This window comes from Leuciscus leuciscus (genome assembly GCF_965113295.1).
Source record: "Leuciscus leuciscus genome assembly, chromosome: 14".
Lineage (NCBI taxonomy): Eukaryota > Metazoa > Chordata > Actinopteri > Cypriniformes > Leuciscidae > Leuciscus > Leuciscus leuciscus.
In genome coordinates, this window is record NC_138738.1 from 5,429,862 (window position 1) to 5,449,743 (window position 19,882).

At 38.1% G+C, this 19,882-nt stretch overlaps 2 protein-coding genes across 4 annotated transcripts in view; both read left to right on the forward strand.

The window, feature by feature from the left end:
• chd6 (chromodomain helicase DNA binding protein 6) overlaps nt 1–5,133 on the forward strand; it is a 42,153-nt gene extending 37,020 nt beyond the window's left edge. For both annotated transcript variants that reach the window (XM_082136294.1, XM_082136293.1), the window contains exon 38: nt 119–5,133. In XM_082136294.1, the coding sequence (XP_081992420.1) occupies nt 119–1,192 (1,074 nt within the window). In that variant the 3' untranslated portion in view covers nt 1,193–5,133. The remainder of the gene's footprint in view (nt 1–118) is intronic.
• A 496-nt stretch (nt 5,134–5,629) lies between these two features.
• Nucleotides 5,630–19,725, forward strand: rbl1 (retinoblastoma-like 1 (p107)). 2 transcript variants are annotated; one of them, XM_082136361.1, is made up of 22 exons: nt 5,630–5,911; nt 7,122–7,255; nt 7,693–7,893; nt 7,974–8,038; nt 8,729–8,857; nt 9,568–9,713; nt 9,826–9,890; nt 10,001–10,187; nt 11,551–11,717; nt 11,869–11,981; nt 12,071–12,174; nt 12,371–12,508; nt 14,308–14,472; nt 14,584–14,719; nt 15,097–15,327; nt 15,440–15,630; nt 15,727–15,903; nt 16,502–16,573; nt 16,742–16,826; nt 17,407–17,543; nt 17,648–17,809; nt 18,164–19,725. In XM_082136361.1, exons 1-22 carry the CDS (start codon nt 5,753–5,755, stop codon nt 18,332–18,334), a joined length of 3,135 nt encoding a protein of 1,044 aa, XP_081992487.1. In that variant the 5' UTR covers nt 5,630–5,752; the 3' UTR covers nt 18,335–19,725. The 2 variants fall into 2 exon arrangements, with proteins under 2 accessions (XP_081992487.1, XP_081992488.1); XM_082136362.1 differs by having other exon boundaries at nt 17,410–17,543.
• Nucleotides 19,726–19,882: the final 157 nt, after the last annotated feature.

Consider the following 19,882-nt stretch of genomic DNA (forward strand, 5'->3'; position numbering starts at 1 on the left):
AATTAATTATTAAACCTAATTATCTTTAAACTTGTTCATTTATGTCCAAATTTAACTTCTACTTTATTAATACAATCTTTGATATACTGAATGAACATGTATTGTTTTCATATCCCAGGGTTTTCTACCGGAGGGCAAATTCGCACGCATCCTCACTGGACCTGTGTGTCGGGATCCCGGTCCACGCAGAAGAGGCAGGCGACCCCGCAGCGAGATGCCCAAAGCTCCCGAGCTCCCCGCTGGCATGGCTCCGCTCTTCATGAACGGTGGGCTCATTGGCAGCATGGATCTGGTTAGTTTACCCAATCTCCGCAATGTCCCTGGTATCCCACTCACCGGTATCATGGGCTTTCCTCATGGTTTCGCCACTGCTGTAACATCAGGAGATGATGCCAAGAATGGTCTCGGCATGTTACCCATGATGCTCCATGGCATGGCGGCCGTGCAGCCGCCCATGTATAGCGCTCACATGAGTGGGATGATGAGTCAGTCACTTTCTACGGCGACATCCACTATGTCCACCGTAACTGCATCCACAACAGCGAGCGTGACTACGAACTCCGCAACCGTAACCTCAACCTCAAGCCCGCCGGATAGTTCGGATACTGCACTTCAGCGGGATAACACGAGCTCTCCAATGAGCACGGAGAACTGGATTAAGGAGGAAGCAAAGCAAGGAGGGGAAGAGAAAAAAGTGTCCGCTTCGGTGTCTACAGCTGCGGCCACTAGCAGCAGTAGTAGTAGTTGCATCACAAGCACCGGCAGCCATTTGACCTTTAACCCCTTTCTAATCCCGGGAATGTCACATAGTCTGTTGTATCCGCACATGTTCTTGCCACCGGGCAGTATAATGGCACTCCCCACTATGCCTGCAGCAGACAGCACGGGCAGCCCTAAGAGGAAGAGGAAGAAGGTCAGAGAGGAAGGACTCGTGGAGGGAAACGGGAACGTTGGTGTGCAGATGAACGCCGAGGAATCGAAGGGGGTTAAAGTCGAACAGACACCCGAACGAAAGAGCCAAGAGGGTGTAATGGAAGAAGATGGACATGATGTAAATTCAGCTCTGGTCAAGGATTCTTCTGACCATATACAAGATCCTTCTGAGGATAAAAGTACTGAAGAAAAGGAAAAAAACAAAACGGGAGAAGAACCTGAGCAAGATTCTCAAGGCCCGTGTGACGGTGGAGACTAGAATGCATCCTCACGTTTGGGCCGCAGTACTTTTGTGTGTGTCGTGTCGGTAAAAGTTTGTGTATAGGACTTTGATTATCAATGTATTGTTTATAGATCTGCCCTTGTAATTTCACTGACATCTACTCTACCTTCTGGGTGTGGGCTAAAGAAATGGACACTTGAAGCATGCAAACGCTCAGAGGTCTTGAATCCTACAAAGGGGCAACATCATCATTGTTGTTAGCAGGTTCCTTTTGCATCATGGGAATGGACGCTCAGAAGATTCTGTCTATTGACGGAGAACGCTCTTAGTGACCCCAGCATTCCCCCGCCCCCCCCCCTCGATTAGGTGTTATTCACTAGCATCTTTCACAGATTCTCAGAAAGTGGTAGGATGTTGGTATTGTGCAAAAAAAAGACGGCAGTCTCACTCCATAATGGTGGTTCGGATCATGCTTTTATAGTTGCATAAGACCTAGATTCATGTTTTGAAACATTTCTCTGAATAATGTAACGAAAACGCTCATCCCATTGGTAAATTACCAGCAGTGCTGCGTCTGATTCGTTCTTGATGGACCACAGTATTTTGTTCTTAGTTGCTTGCTGCTATGTATTCATTTTAGTCAAGATTTTAACCTAAATCTTTTACAAAGCTATAGATGGCATGAGTGCAACATGGTGAGTGCAATGGAAACTCAAAAAGAGCAAGGCTTGAAGTTGATGGCAAAGAACAATCCAAAACGAAATTGATTTATCTTTTGTTTTGTTTGTCTTTATTGTTTTTGGTATCGTTTCCACATTGTCGCTTTTGATAAGGTGCCCCCGTTGCGATACTACTAATCGTTTATATAGATGGTTATATGTACTTGGGGGTTCTGCAAGTCCAAGGGCGAAGCATTAGTGCCATAGATGAGACTCGGTTCTAAAAGGTTTTGGTTCATGGGCGTACAAAATAAAAGCCTGACGCAAAGCGTTTGTAGCAAAATTGTGAGAACTGTGTTTTAGTGAATTTAAAGGGATAGTCCCCTGTCATCATTTAGTCACCCTCATGTCATTCAAACATGTATGACTGACTGTGGAGCACAAAAGCATAATGCTCACAATGCGCTTTTCCATACAATGAAAGCATAAAATGGCTGTCAAGCTTCAAAAATAACCATGCAAATACACTTTTCCTCATGCAAAGCTATTGTGTGACTTGGAATATAGTGCATAATTAATTTGGACTGTTTATAGTGTTTTTGTCCTTCTTGGAGCTTAAAGTTCTGGTCATTGTGCTTTTGTTTCACTGAAGAAAAGCAAGTCACACAGGTTTGAAAGTGAGTAAATGATGCCAGAAAGTTTTGTTTTGGGTGATGTATTGCTTCACCCAGAAAAAGACAAAAATATCTTTGCAAATCTCCTCCTTTTTTTTCTTTTTTTTCCGTTCACTAAAGCCCTGTGGGTTGACGGGAAGACGTCAGACCGTCTCGTTCTCATGGGTTTCATTGCTCTTGTTTTCTCTGGTTCATTTGAAAATATTGTAAAAAAGTAAAACCTACCAAGATTTTTGAAAACATGTAAATCTATCTAGCTGTATCTTGCTGTTACTTTTGTTTACAAGCACACAACGTTATTTTTTTCCTTGCCAGTATGTCTCATATTTGGGGGGGACGTGTGAAGAAAAAAAGCAGCACTAGTGAGGTTTTTTTTATTATTATTTGAAATACTTTACACTAGTTGATAACCAGAGATAATTTAACTTGTTTTATCCCCCAATCGCAACAGGGTCTCTCTTTTGTGGGAGTAGTCATTTTCCACCTTCTCATCTTACTCATTTTTTTCAGTTTTCGGATGTGAAAACGTTTTTGCACAGTCTTTTTGGTGAATGTTTACCTGTAATTGTGTTCCGTCTTGTTTGTTTGTGTGTTTGTGTGGACGCATGCGCACGCTTGCACATGTCACTTGTACATTTTGACCTATGTAAACCTGTACTGTATATTTCTTGTCTAAACAAAAAACAAACAAATCATGGTCACCTTCAAAAAACATGCTGTTGTTGCCTTGTCACACTATTTGTGACACCATAATGTAATTTATTTTGCTTTTATTTCTTTTTTACTTTTCCAGATTCACCTAATACGACATTTCCCTTTTCTCATCACATCTATCTTCTTGTGTTCACTTTGCAATGCCTTATTTAGCATTTTATATATGGATGTTTGTTACATCTTTATGTTGGGAAAATATATATCAAAGTACTTGTGTACAGTGTCAACGTTTTGGGAAGCAGACTCGGTCATACAAGTTCAAATGCAGACGCTCTAGTTGTACAGATACTGGCCTCTGTGAAGTGCTTTTCAAATAACATAACCAGGTCTATTTCCTCTCTCGACTCATTCAAAACAGAAAAGCACAAAGTCTATATGACTTTCAAAAATGTCTCATTTTTAGTCTGAAAGCTTAGCTCTGATCTTTCTCTATTGTCCCTACAATGCTGTCTCAGTAACATCTGGTGAACAAAACCTACAGACCTCGTCTAGACCTGTGGATGATTACGTTACCCTCGCTTTTTGACATTTTGATAAGTTCGTAACTCCATTAAAGGCCTTCAAAACTTCAAGGAGAAGCACAGCCAGTATATGTACAACTGGAGAGTTCAGACTGTTAGGCTGAGAATGCTGCATTGCTGGTTGTAAGTGTATTGATTTTATTAATGTACCGTTTGTTGGAAATATATAGTTTGAAAACCCAACAATATTGTTGCAAACTCAAAAACACTCCCGTTTAATTCAATTTGAAACATGGTGTTTGAAAAGAAAGTCTCCCTGGTGCAGTATCTGGGCCCATTTGAAGATCAATGAATATCTATTCAATAGCACTCCAAATAACCATTTTTGCCTTTCTCTTTCAACTGAAACGGTTTGGTAATTCATCCAAAAGTCTGATCAATTTCAAATGTTACCTGTATTTATTGTGTTTTACTGTCTCTAAGTTGTCTCCTTGTGTATTGCAACATGTACATAAACTTTCTGTCTCCAGGTTTTGGATGTTTTCCTATATTTGATTTCAACACGGATTCATTTTACTTTCCATAAAAGCTGAACTGTTCTGCAAATGGTAATGCTGACTGTATCCACGTGTAAAAATGTGTCTCTGGATACTCTGAGAGCAAAAAGCCTTTCCCCCTCAGCCCCCCTACCTCCATTTCTCATGGATTAATCAAAGGGAGATTATTTGAGTAGCTTTGCATAGTGCATTTCTGATGGGGAACAAGAGAATTGGGAATTGTTGGGTACCATACGCCAGTGTCATTTGGTCAGACTCTGTCTGCATTGAATATTTCCAATGCTTTTAAATATGCACGTAGTAGGAGACTGGATTTTGCTTGGCCACTGTCAGTGTTTGCATGCCAGGACCTGCTAATAAGACCCAGTCTTTACATTTGAAGCAGTTCCCAAACTTAAGTGTATGCAAGGCAGGCTACTATGGAGTGTTTCTGATAACAGAGCTGCTTAGCCAGACAGAATAAAATCCGGGGTCAAGTCCTTAGTGTTCAAGGCACATTAGAGCATTGTGTACCATGTAGTAATGCGCTTTCATCTCTATTGAGCCTATATTGGAAGTTCTGTTCCTCAAGATCTTGTAGAGTAATATTGAATGGATTTGATGCAACTAATAATGGTCAGTGTTCATGACAAGGAAGCACCGTAAGTTTGTGGTTATATTTGAAGCAAGTGCACTATATTGGGATGATTACACAAGACAAAAAAGTGAACATACTCTTGGTATGAAACTGCAGCAATGCTGAGAGTTGTGGGTGTTTTTATATATTATTATTTTTTATTATTATTATTATTTGGGATATTTTATTTTGTTTTGTTCAAATAGCTCCTGTACACCGATGTGGACCAATCATATAATTCAAACCATGGTATGTGATCTTTTATTGTGCAATAAAAGATGACTTTCAACTTTCAAGTCAATAAGTCTGATGTTAATCAGTTAGTTGTTGTATGCCAAACTTTTATTTTTAAATATCCAATCTTTTTTCTACTTTTAATATGTAGATTTGCTGATATTCATTGTGTAGCATATAATAATAACACATAACAAATACTTGATTACAATTATTTCTAATTATATTTATATAAAGTATATAACTAAAGTACTCACGGATAAACGTCACATAATACAAGATAAGTAACGTTACAATTAAAGATGAAATAAGCTAAATAAGAGCAGTTGTGAAATTCACAAATAGTATTGCATAGACAGTTTCTGTACGAAGTGGTAAATACATATTACATAAGTATGGAACAAAAGTAAAACCGCATGTATTTTTATCCTTTACATTTTGTATATATTGGTAAACACTGTGGGGTAATTTAAATCCTCCATGCTACCTCGCTGTCGTCTTTGTTGTTGTAATGACGCCATCTCGTCCTGTTCTCCCATTGGCTGAGAGGAGCCCGTTTTCGCGCCATTCGTATGTCTCGGCATTGTGGGATAGCATCAGGAGGTCAGCGGCACTCCGGGTCAATTCCGTTTTACCCAAACACTTTTCTCTGGATATTAACGGATTTTACGGATTACAGCGATGCGGGGAGATGAAACTGATTCGGAGTCGGTTAAATCGGACGATGGCTCGATACGGAGGAATCTCGAGGCGCTTTGTCAAGAGCTCAATATGGACGAGGAGACGGCAGCCGAAGCGCTCCAGAACTTCAGCTCCATCTGGAACACGTACACGCTAGAGGTTCCACTTTAATTCACATTAACGTTACCACAACAACCAAACGACAGGAACAGCTGTCATCTCGCGCTCTGCCTTCAACTCACCCTTGTTTTCATGCAGATATATAGTCCAAATAACCATTACCAGCTAGTAAAGCTTCCTTTACAGACCCTAACTAGTCTAAGAGATTGCAACAAGTAACGTTACGGGATTCACACTGGACTGGTGCTCTCCTTGGCGTACCTTAACATATACATTATTTACATGGCACTTCCAAGAATACTATAGTACAAATACGAAATACCTTAGTGGTATCAAGGTATTTTGCTACATGAATTTCAAAGTGACATAGTATCATCATCTGATTCCATTGGTTTACCATGGTATCACCACAGTATTTAGTAATTAGTGTGCCATGGTAATTAAAGTACTTCAAATAATATCACGGTCAATATCCAAAAATATGTCAAATTTATGAGACCATTTTCAAAACAGAAAACAACAAACAAACTTGAATTAATGTTCTGCGTCTAAAGTGACAGAGGCTTATATATGTCACATGACATAAACAAAGAAAAGACGAGGAAGTCATGTCAAGGGTATTCTGGGAAAGATAAAATTTTCAACACATTTTTTACTGTCAGATATAGATGATCTATGTATAGTAAACTTCTCTATACATGTTTAGTTAGTGGTGTTCATTATTCAAGCTTTTTTTTTTTTTTTTTTTTACTGAACAGTTTATAACCTAAGACAAAATAAAACAAATATGCATGTTTTTTATCAGATTTTATACATCATGCTATTTTATACATCATGCTGTCTAATATAGTATGCTCTAGTCTAGTGTGTATATGGAGCTCATAATTGAGTAGAAAAAAATGATCGATATAATCAAGTTGCTTTAGTCCAGAAAATGTTCATCTTGAAGTATTACTAATAATATAAAAGTTGTTTTTATGTGTACTTAATAAAAATAATAAATATTTCACAGCAGAAACACACGTGTACCGTGACCTGAAGGTGGACATTTTAGCATTATACTAAAAGCCATTTTACTTGATAAAAAAATCAATTGGAGGGCAAGTCATGCAGGTTTGATCATGTTGGTAATTTAGAGGCCTTAAACATTCATGTATTAAATATGATACTGATACATTAGGTTATATGGGGTTAATTCAGCTGTACGACATGTATATCTTAATTTCTGTCATGTGTTTGGTTGTCTCAGGGTGATGTCGTGCACTGGCTGGCCTGTTCTCTGTATGTTGCCTGTAGGAAGAGCTCTATCCCTACAGTGGGACGGGGCGTGATGGAGGGCAACTGTGTTTCCCTCACGAGGATCCTGCGCTCAGCCAAGCTCAGGTAAGGACCTCAAACAGACATGGACAGATGTCTGCGGGATGGACATCATCTGTCGTAATTTCAGTTTTATATAATGTAAAAGTTTTAGTTTTAAAGAATTAGATGAGAGAGAGCATTTGAAGAGTTCAGATGCAAAAGCCTCTAAATGCCATCTGAAATTTTCTTATAGAATGATCATTTTTATCAAGCTTGTATATTTAAGTTCAGTAATTTCACTTAAATTACAATTAATAGGTAATTTTCATTGCCATTTAAGTGAGATTATTGAATTTAAATATACGAGCTTGATAAAAATGATCATTCTATAAGAACATTTCAGATGGCATTTAGAGGCTTTTGCATCTGAACTCTTCATTTATTTCATGCATTCAAGACTTTTTATTTCAAATAAATGTAGGTGTGTATGATGTGAGTGTTGTGTTATGTCTTTCTTCTAGTTTGATCCAGTTCTTCAGCAAGATGAAGAAATGGTCGGACATGTCGAACCTCTCTCAGGATTTCCGTAGCCGCATAGGTCGACTAGAGCGCAATTTTGAAGTGTCGACAGTGATTTTCCGAAAATTTGAGCCAATATTTCTGGACATGTTTCAGAATCCTCAGGGCGAACCTCCTCGCCTGCCCAGAAGCCGCAAACACCGGTAAAACGGCCGGCCTTTTATCGCCTTTCTCAGCTTTCTTTTGAAAAAGAAAATGGTTACAAATATTTCTATCTGTGTAGGCGTCTTCCATGCCACATCAGTGACGTCTTCAAGTTCTGTTGGACTCTCTTTGTGTATACAAAAGGTAAGCTGACTTAAAGAAGCCTTCCCTGTTTCAACCATAATTCATGCTATTAACAACATAAAATAAATCAGTTCATTAATTCACAGTAATAACGAATGCATAATTTGTGTGGTTTTAGCATCAAACAAAACCCAATGCATGAAGTCTCTTCTGCTCTGCAAGGCTGCATTTCATTGATCAAAATTACAGAATATTGTAATACATTTTCAGCATCAATACTCCAGTCTTCAGTGTCACATGATCCTTCAGAAATCATTTTAATATGCTGATTTGATGCTCAAGAAACATTTCGGTTGCACTTTATTTTAAAATTCTGTTTCGCATGAACGTACTATGAACTTATTGTATTAATGGGTAATAATTGAACCTACCCCTAAACCTTAGTTACCTTTCACTACTCAGTACTTTTGTGGGTAAGTAAGTACATTGTGAGTGCACATACTGTAAAGTAAAGTGCAACCAACATTTCTTATTATTGTCAATGTAGAATACAGTTGTGCTGCTTAATATTTTTATGGAGACCGGGATGTACTTGCTGAATAACAACATTCATTTCTTTAAAAAAAAAAAACAATCTTACTGACCCCATTGTATTTTAATCTACGTACATATTTGACAGATTTGGCCAAAACTTTCTTCTGATTTGAACGCCATTGTAAACTTAATGACATGATTTGTACTTTATTCCAGGTAATTTCCGCATGATTGGAGATGACCTGGTGAACTCCTATCACCTCCTGCTCTGCTGTCTGGACCTGGTGTTTTGCAACGCTCTCATGTGCTCCAACAGGAAAGATCTCATCAATCAACACTTCAGAGGTAACGTTCCTTCACTTTGCTGTGAGAGAATATGTTACCTTGATTGATTGTTGATTTTCTGCTTACAAATCATTATCCTTAAAAAGGCAGACAGAGATACAAGTGAAGCCCATTGGTTGCGTTAGAGGAGTCACTAGCCAAGGTTGTGCACTTAGTTTTGAGATATTTTTGATTATTTATAAAGTTAATGTGCTGTTGACTGTGTAGTTGAAGTTTTAGTGCATTTAAAACAGTACAACTTAGCCTATTATAACTCCTAATGAATGACCGTATGAAATGTTCTGAGCTTTGTTTTCTTTCCTGTATGATGTGGTGAAGTAGGAAGTTGTGGCAAGCAACAGAACGTATCAAGCGCTTGTCCCCAATAGCTTTTCGTTTATGTGACTAATAATGCTCTTGACAGTTTCAGTCCACTTTATGTAGTCAACTTTGAGTACACTAGCATACATATGGCACAATTTAGGACTAAACCATGAGCTAAAAACGTTATGATTTTTAAAAGATTAATTTATTATCAGATTTCCAGGAGTTTGTGTTTCTATCATACATCATTTGCATTGTATTGATTTCTAACTGGCATACCAGTGGATTAAAAGCTTTTACAACTCTCTACAACAACCCTGAATCCTGAGTCACCAATCATAGTGCTGTATTGTTTTGATCAGATTCAATTACAGTATTGAATCTGTATGTTGCTCACTTTGTTGTAGGACTGCCAAAGGACACAGAAAACTTGGAGGAGATGCCCTGTGTCATTGACAAGTTGTGTGAACTGCATGATGGTTTGGTGGTGGAGGCCAAAGGCATAAAGGAGCACTACTTCAAACCCTACATAAAGACACTGTTTGAGAAAAAAGTGAGGAATACACACGTTTACAACCAATCTACACTGCTAGAACAACACAATTGCTGGTTTACAGCTTGGTCATGCTTCCCACATTCTCAAATTATTCCTTGATTTTTCTCAGATATTAAAAGGTGATGCTGACACTCTGATTGAATTACTGGACACCCCAAATTTCCAAGACAACAAGTAAGCATATGCCATGACATTTATTTAAACACAAAATGCATATAAACACACATCAAATTGAATGCCTTTTTTCAGTATGCACCTGTACATGAATCTTTTTGTCTTTTCAGTAAAGCCGTAAATCGTGAGTATGAGGAATATGTTTTGACTGTGGGGGATTTTGACGAGCGAGTGTTTCTGGGGGCCGATGCAGATGAGGAGATCGGCACACCTCGCAAATCCACCGCTGATCCTCCGTCAGGTCAGCTATCCGCCCGCATGCAGGTGGAGAACAACCTTCAGCAGCACTTTGAAAAGGTACTGAAGCTTTCTATTACCGTTGATTCATTAGAGTTACATTTAACATCCTGATGGTCAAACTTAGTGTACATATTTAGTAATTCATATAGAGGGATGTTTAATCTAAGTTTGGGGTCGGTGAGAGTTTTAAAAAGTCTCTCACCAAGGCTGCCTTTATTTGATAAAATACAGGGCCCGTATTCATAAAGATTCTAAGAATCCTCTAAGAAAACTCTTAATTTAGCTTAAAAACTTTTACGTAGGAGTCTTAGCTTAAGAGCAATTCGGGACCGATCTGAGAGCAACTCTGAGTAAGGAAAAGACAAAAACTTTCATCTTAGTAAGGAGGCGGGGTTGACCCCGTTGCTATGTATGACACAATCTTTTGAAGACTGTGATTGGTTGGTTGTCCAAGAAGAAAAAAAAAAAAAGTGATTTTAAGTATAGGGTCTATTCTAAGCCTTCACTTTGAAATTACATGCGTAATTTTTCCTATTTGACCGTTCTCACACACACACACACACACACATTATATATGTGTATATAAATTCTTTTTTTTTTTTATTTACCATGCTGTTAATTTCCTATAAGGTATTTGATTGGCTTAGAATGATAAAAATTGTTCCACTCTTTCCAATTACACTGATTGCTGGAATGTCTATTTAAGTGGTGGTTTGAATGTTGGTTTTAATGTATCAAACATGGAATTTTCCCAGTTGCCAAATATCGTAATGTAGTGATTACTTTCATTTCTGGTGCTATGGCATTTCTGTGCTGTGTCGGAGATGTTAGCGTGTCTCTAATAAGATCAGTCACAAACATGATCCCTGCACGATCTAATCTATAGAGTCTTATTAACTCACTGTTATTCATTGTCTGCAACACATTTCTTCTCCCTCTTCGTCTTTCTGCCATTTTCTCCTCTGCTAAAGAAACTCTTAAGCCTCTTAAAAGTCCTCGTCCGTGCTCCTAACAATTTTGACATTAAGACCTCTTTTAAGGGTTAAGATGCTTTCTGAATTCCTTTTTTCTTTACTAGGATTTTTTCTTTAATTTTAAGAGTAAACGCCCACATTTCTAAGAATTTTCTTAGAATTTTGTCACTAGGAGCTACTCTTTGCATTAAGATTCTTTATGAATACGGGCCCAGGTCTACAGTATATATTGTAGAATGTAATTTATTCCTGTGATGGCAAAGCTGTTTTTTTAGCATCATTACTCCAGTCTTCGGTGCCACATGATCCTCAGAAATCATTCTAAAATGCTGATTTGGTGCACAAGAAGCATTTCTTATTATTATCCATATTATATCCTTTAAAAAACTTAGGCTTTTGAATGGTGGTGTATGTCCTTTGACCTATCCTGCTGTGTTTTTGTGTAGACACGGTCCCTTGCTCCCTCTACACCTCTAACGGGACGGCGGTATTTGAAGGAGAAAGAGGTGCTGGTCACCCCCGTTTCCTCAGCCACCCAAAGTGTGAGCCGACTGCAGAGCATGGTGTCCGGCCTACGAAACGCACCAAGTGATGCTCTGGTCCAGATATTTAAGCAAGTATCAAAGCCAAAACCATGCACAAATAGTTTGATTTTTTGAAATGACACATCCATCTGAGCATGCATAACCCATCATGATGGCCCTCAGGCTTCAGTCTGGTTTCTTATAGAGATTTTGTGTTTTATTTTCACCATGATTTTATAGTTCCTGCTCTCGAAATCCCACTGAATCCATTCTGAACCGAGTGAAGACCATGGGAGAGATATTTAAACAGGCCTACACCAAACCCACAGATGACCTGCCAGGATCACATATGGGTCAGACATGCTGCACATCTAAAAAAAGTTAACTGTTATGAAAAGCCTCACATTTGATCATGTAACTGAGTGCAGGTTTTTGTGTGTAGATTTCGCAGAGAATCGTCTGAAGCTGGCAGAGATCTTATACTTCAAGATCCTGGAGAATATCATGACTCTGGAGATGAAGAGATTACAGGGCAAAGATATGGCGGTCAGTCTCCATGCCTGCTAAATCATATAAATATGCTAGGAAATTTTAACTCTTCACTTCACTGTTTATATCACCAAACAGTAAGAGGAAAATGTATTTTTCCAAATAGTAATTCAATGTTCTATATCTACAGCTCTCACTGTCTGCTTTTGTGTGAGATTGTCACCTCTTCCTCTCTCCTCCTGATCTCTATCAGGTCCTGTTAGAGCAGGAGGTGCTCCATTGCTCTCTGTTGGCGTGCTGTCTGGAGGTGGTGCTGTTTTCGTACAGCTCTCAAAGAACCTTCCCATGGATACTGGAAATCTTACAGATCCCACCTTTCTACTTTTACAAGGTACTGAACGGTGTCAGCTAGGATCGTAGTTGATCAGTGATCCGTACGGACCAGGCCCCATGATTCGTGTATTAATTGCAAAGTTCAACCATCATGGAGTAAAAGTTTATCATTTGCAAGAATAGGCGAAAGAGAACTTAATTACTCGATACTCGTGCACTGTTATCTGTGCACACACACAGTGAGTCACGTTTCAGAACACCGAATTGATTCCTATTTCGCATGTCCTTACACTTTAACAGACACATACTGTTACAAACCCTTTTAGTCTAGAGGGAATAAGGAATTAATGTTTAATGCAACATTTAAAATATTGAACGCATACTTGAAAACATCTCACACACAAACCAATCTGGTTTAAGTAAAGTGATACATTTATTACAATGAGAATCAATATGAAAAAGGACACCTCAAAGTAATTGATTACATAAACAACTTGTATAAACCAAAGAAAAGGTTCACAAAAGAAAAAGGTAAAGAGAAAAGAACTAGACCATGCCAAATCAAAGAAATAAGTAAAACCAAAACCAATCTGGCTAGAAAAACAAAACAATATATAATCTGACTAAATCAACATTCAGCAAGGACAAAAACAAAAGATCTTCAGCGTCAAAGACGCCCTAAATAAACTACTCTTACAAACAAAACGAAAAATACAAAAGGTGGCACAGGTCGCTAAACTAGTGTTCTACACGATTGATAACGCAGTGTAGCACATGTATATCACGTGATATCTCAGCTGTTCTTTTCTCTTCCCCGTTTAATAACAGATCAAACCACCAGAACAAAATAAACAGCGAAATACTCACAGAGAAAAGACAGCCCAAATGAGCCTCAATTACCAAGTTCTCAAAGAACACGTTTCTCAAAACACTATAACAGTACAGGTCAGGCAAACATGCATCACAAAAGGATCAAATCAGAGTAAGTGTGCTCTAGCGTGCAAATCATCTCCCGCTTCCCACACAGGTGCGCTCTTTATAGGCACATGACGCACCCTCATTGGTGAAGCCGCGTTGTATCATCACGATGATTGACAGATGGATGAACCAATCAGGTAGCCACATCGTCCTGCTAAAAGTGAAAGTAAAGAGAGAAAGGGAAGGGGGGGAAAAACAACTCCAAACAAATAACATGGGACGTATCACAAAATGATGTCAAAATACTCATCTCGGCAAGTGTTCTTGTAAAAACAGTCTGTTATGTCTTAAGTGAATGTAAATAGCTGAGAAAGAAATCTGATGTGTATCATATTGGATCCGTGCATTAGGTCTTAAAGTGACAGCAGCCTATAAACACCTGCTGCTGTCTGTCATTAATGTTAATCAATCAACAAAAGACAGCTTTAATCTATATTTAATTCATACAGTGAACACTATATTGTTGTTATACAATTAGGTGTAAAAATTTCTGAATACTATTTAGACCGCACATTATTTGTAACTTTGTTATAGTGTGTTTATCTATGCTTGTAATTAGTGTACAGGCATTAGTTTTGTTCTTTTTTAATTTTTTATTATTGACCGAAAATGATCCTATCCGTGACTCAAAAACTATAATATGATCTGAACAATGAGTTTTGTGATCTGATGAACCACTAGTGTCAGCTCATATTATCTGCTTGCAGAGACATGCTTCAGTTTCAGGGTGTAGTTTTTATCCTTGTTAGAGTTTTTAGTGTACTGTTGCATCACATTGCTGTGTAATTATGGATGTGTCTCTGAAGATCACAACAAGCTGTTAAGTGCTTTTAAATGAACCTGAAATGCAAAGTAAATGTTCATGATGTGTTTGTGTAGGTGATTGAGGTGTTCATCCGCTCTGAGGAGGGTTTGTCCCGAGACATGGTGAAGCATTTGAACAGTATCGAGGAGCAGGTGCTGGAAAGCAAAGCCTGGACTAGAGACTCGGCCCTGTGGAACGCGCTTAACAAATCTAACAATAAAATCCCTACCGTGGAAGAGGTATACACACACACTCACAAACTGCTTTGTTGGGAGAACAGATTGTATAAGCATCATGGCGGTCATTTAAATAACAGATATTACCTATTTTGTGTGTGTGTGTTTTTTTAGGTAAATTTTTCTAATAGTTTTGACACGGGCAACAATGCAGGCGGTCCCACTCACCTGCCGTTGGTAGCGCTATCCCCCATCATCCACCCTCGCATCAGGGAGGTCCGCACAGGCCTGGGCTCCAGCGCACGCAAAGGTACTGTACGTCTCAAAATGAGGCTGTCCTCTATGATGCTTGGCTTTAAGACCCTATGAATGTTTATAATTAAAGGGGAGGGATATTCTAGAGAGCATTTGATAGGACAAAAAAACTTGATTATGAACATATTTGGTCGATTTACCATTTTAAAATGCATATATAAATGTGTTATATTAATTGTATTTATTCTATATTTATTATTTTTAATTTATTCATTTAAATTGTTTTCCCCTAAGCATACACGACCTCAAAACTAACCGACTTAAAACCACAAAAAAAGCCCCTCTGAAAAATGTTTCCATCTTAGATTGGCTTTAATGCTTTCTTTGAATATTGAATCAGATGTACTCATACTTTTGTCCTTTCTCTCTTAGACATCCCTCAATCTCCCCTCTCTCTCCACGATCGCTACAGCTCTCCAGCGGCTGGCAGCGCTAAGAGACGCTTGTTTGGTGACGACGCTCCACCACAGTCCCCAGTGAAAAGAATCTCAGTCACTCCCATCAAAATCATCCCGACCTCCATGGAAAACAACCATAACACCTCCGCCACAACGACTGTCCTCTCCATGGCAACCATAAACGGCCAGCAGCTCACTATTCCATGTCAGAGTACCACTCTTATTCTATTTCAACCTCTTATAGCAAGCAAAACATTTCCCAAAAAAGATGTTTGTTCGATTTTGTTGTTGATGTGCTGGTGTTCCGTATCCTTTAGTGATGAAAAACGAGATGGGCGGCATCACAGTCATCCAACTTCAGTCCAGTGAGATGAACCCTCTCACGAGCCATGTGTTACTCACTGCCTCCCCCAGCCGAGCCGCAGCTCCACTCGTCAGCTCCGACACACAGCCTCTGGCAACCAGCAAACCCCGCCGCACTGGATCCCTCGCGCTGTTCTTCAGGAAGGTGAGGAAGAGTGTTCTTTGCGTGCTTTTTGACATCTGGTATTGAATGAAGATCTTTGTTAGCGGAAGTGCATAATTCTGCTGCTCGTTCTTTCAGGTGTATCATTTAGCCAGCGTGCGTCTGCGAGACCTGTGTCTGAAGCTGGATATCTCCTCAGAGCTGCGAGGGAAGATCTGGACGTGTTTCGAGCATTCTCTGCTTCACTGCACTGACCTGATGAAGGACAGACACCTGGACCAGCTGCTGCTCTGTGCCGTCTACATTATATCGAAGGTATGTCTTTTAGATGCAGAACTAGAAATGACTTTTATGCCAGCCATGGGTACAATTATTTGATCAAAAATACAGTATAAACTGTAATATTCTGAATATTATTACTATTTAAAATAACGGTTTTCTATTTTAATATATTTGAAAATGTAATTTATTCCTGTGATGCAAAGCTGAATTTTCAGCATCATTACTCCAGTCTTCAGTGTCACATGATCCTTCAGAAATCATTCTAATATGCTGATTTGCTGCTCAAGAAACATCATTATCAATGTTGAAAACAGTTGTGCAGTTTTTGTGGAAACTGTTTAAAAAAAAATTGCCATGATTTTTTTATGAATAGAAAGTTCAAAAGAACAACATTCATTTGAAATATAAATCTTTTGTAACATTGTAAATGTCTTTAGTGTAACATTTTATCAGATAAATGCATCTTTGCTGAATAAATGGTTTCAGTTCTTTAAGAAAAATGTAAAAAATCTTGACCCCAAACTTTTGAACATTATATATCACTGAAGAATTCTCTAATCATCAGATGGAAATATAAAATCAAACATTTTCATTTAAATTTTCTTTTTTTATTCATTTTCTTCTTCTGCAGATAACAAAAGAAGAGCACACTTTTCAGGACATTATGAAATGCTACCGAACCCAACCTCAGGCCCACAGTCACGTGAGTATCAACAGTCCTGGTCTTTCCAAACCTGCGATGTGGAATTGCACATAAATATTATTGATAAAGGTACAAGATGGATGCGTGCCCCAGCTCCCTAGTGTCAAAAAGCTGCTGTGATGAGAGCACATATGAGGCATCCACATCATCCTGTTTGTGTGTTTGTAGGTGTACCGCAGTGTTTTACTGAAGGGGCGTCCCAGAGAGCAGCAGGCAGATGAGAACATGGAAGTGGATCCACCAGCAGACCAGTGTAAGAATGATGTAGACAAAGTCCCAGATATCTCTTTTTATTTATTTTTTTTAAGCACAATATTGCATTAATGTTCAAAAGTAGTGTAAGAAATTAATACATTTATTCAGCAAAGACATTAAATTGATCAAAAGTGACTCTAAATTAATTTATAATGTTATAGAATATTTCCATTTCATTTTTTTAACTTTCTATTCATCATAGAATCCTGAAAAAAAGGTATCATGTTTTTGATGATAAAATGGTTTTTTTTTATCGAAATGTTTTATGAAAAAAACAAAACAATTGAGCATCAAATCATCATATTAGAATGATTTCTGAAGGATCATGTGACACTGAGACTGGAGTAATGATGCTGAAGATTCAGCTTTGATCACAGGAATAAATTACATTTCAAAATGTATTAAAATACAAAACCTGTATTTTAAATTGTAATATTTCACATTCTCACTGTTTTTTTTTTACTATATATTAATCAAATAAATGCCTTTGTGAGCATAAGAGACTTCTTTCAAAAACAAAAAATATTTCTGTGTATATGTCTGTGTATATATAATGTTTTTATTTATGTTTATGTTAGCAGCCAATGAGAGGATGGAACAGGCTGACAGCGAATCAGAGGACAGAGGAGACCTCATCCAGTTCTATAACTCAGTTTATGTGTTAAAGATGAAATCATTCGCTCTCAAATATGCACATTCCACGCTTGACAACAAGGTTGGTGAATTGCTTTGCTTCATTTGAAAATCTTGTCTCTTAAAATATTTTTTAGACAGTTTGGAAACAAGCATTTCACTCTCACTCTCTGTTTCTCTATAAAGATGGAGGCTCCTCCATTATCTCCATTCCCATCGGTTCGGGCTCAGCCTCTCTCTCCTCGCCGGGTGTCTCAGAGACACTCCATCTTTGTCTCTCCTCATAAAAACGGCTCGAGTCTCACCCCCAGTGCCTACACGTACAAGTTCACTGGAAGCCCATCAAAGGTTGGTCACAACGCACATCAACAGCAATAATTCCCTTAAAGGGATATTTCATGAAAAAAATGAAAATTGCCATCATTTTTTCATCCTTATGTCATTCCAAACCTGTATGCCTTTCTTTCTTCTGTCGATCACAAGGAAGATAATTTGAGAAATGTCCATAGAATGAAATGCAATGCCTATTATTATAGTCTCTATAACTGATTATTACAATTATAAATCAGTTAATTTAGTTTCATCACTATCCTTTTTTTTTAATTTACAAACTCCTAATGACCTCCATAATATAGATATAGATAGATTGAGGTTTTTCAGTTATGGCTGTGTTAAAGCCTTCTACTTTCTCTTTCTCTTCAGGAGCTGAGTGACATAAACCAGATGATCCGTCAGGGTGGGGTGAGCAAGAAGCGGGCGTTCACGATGGATGGCGATGAGACCGAGTCTCCTTCTAAATGCCTCCGGCAGGAGAACGACGACGTGCTGCTCAAACGCCTGCAGGATGTGGTCAGTGAGAGAGCGAGTCTCTGACCTGTGGGACGCCCAGTCTCATTACAGACACAAGAAAAAGCCAAAAACTCTTCCTATGTGCTGCTCAACGACTCCAGGATGTAGAGAGAGATGCGACAACAATCAGTCTCTTAGCAGTTTAGAATCCAGCGCATTAATTATGTCACAGAACAACAACAAAGCCAAAAATGTGTCCTGACTGATTTTTGATCAACCCCATGTGGGGTTTACTAAGATCAGGGAGATCAGTGCAAACTTAAATGATTTGTATTGAATCTAAGAAACATTTATCACGTTTTTTCACAATTCGCATCATCCTTTCATAATGAATTGTTTCTTTATTACAGAGATATTCTGTAGCTGTTGCTTTCTCAATCATCGTTTTTGCAGTAGATGAGTCGGTAAATAATCTCCCAGTCGTTTATATCTCCTCACATTCTGTAGCAATATGAAAGGAACATTTTATCACACGGAATAATTTGATTATATTAGTGTTTTTTTATTATTTTTTTTATTATTATATACTGGCACAATGTACAGGGCAATTTAACCTCGCTTTTGTGTGAGCGTGAATTTGAGCGTGTGTGTGTGTGTGTGTGTGTGTTTGGTGAACCAACATAAAGGTCATTAAAGTTTTGCAAGCATCCTGCAAATGCTCTGTGCAGCTCTATATTCAGATGTGTGGTATCTACACCTCTACATTAATTATGTATTATGCCTTTTAAGGTTCATTCATTCATTTTCTCTTATCAGAACAGTTTTTTGTTTTCTGAAATGGTCGTTTACAGTTCATTTTAACATTTAGATGTTAAATTTGTTGTTGTATTTTTCCATTGTCTTGTGTGTGTGTGGAGTACAATAACTTGCTTAACACTTGGGTTTTTTTTTTAACAGTTGCTGTTATAATTGTATTATTTGTTTCTGCTCAAGTAACTTTTATTGGTCACATGCCAAAAATGAGTAGTGAACTGCTCCCCCCCCCCCTTCAAATCATGTGACCAGTCTAGTGCTATAGCAAGCTGTATCTATATTTCTCAGTATTGACGGTTAATTTGGTATTGAAATTTTAATTATTGTACATACCTTGTTTATTTGATCCATTTATGTTCTTTTGCCTTCATCTAACTCGATGTCCAACACTGTTGATCTCTTTGCAGTTGGTGCTTTGTATTGTAGCTTTGGAATATTCTCAGAAATATTTGCTTATACACCCTCCATATTTTAAGTTTAGAAATAATTCTTCACACTATGTTTTCCCCAAAAAACATGTTTTTGTTTTTTTATTTTGTCAGTGACTGTCTGTAATTTATCTTTATCGTATTTGTTGGTTTGACCAGTCAGCTTTTGGTCTGTTCTACAGTCAGTGCCTTAGCATGTACATAACAATAAAACATGTTTTATCAATTTTCAAATTCGTTTTTCTATATTTATAGGAATTGATGCTGTGCTTGCTTCAGAAGATCTCATGTGGCACTGTTTTCAGGCTCATTTCTGCAGGTTTAAGCCAGAGATGTAGGATATATTTGTGATCTGGAGACCTCTGATCTAACCATAAACCCACATTAGATG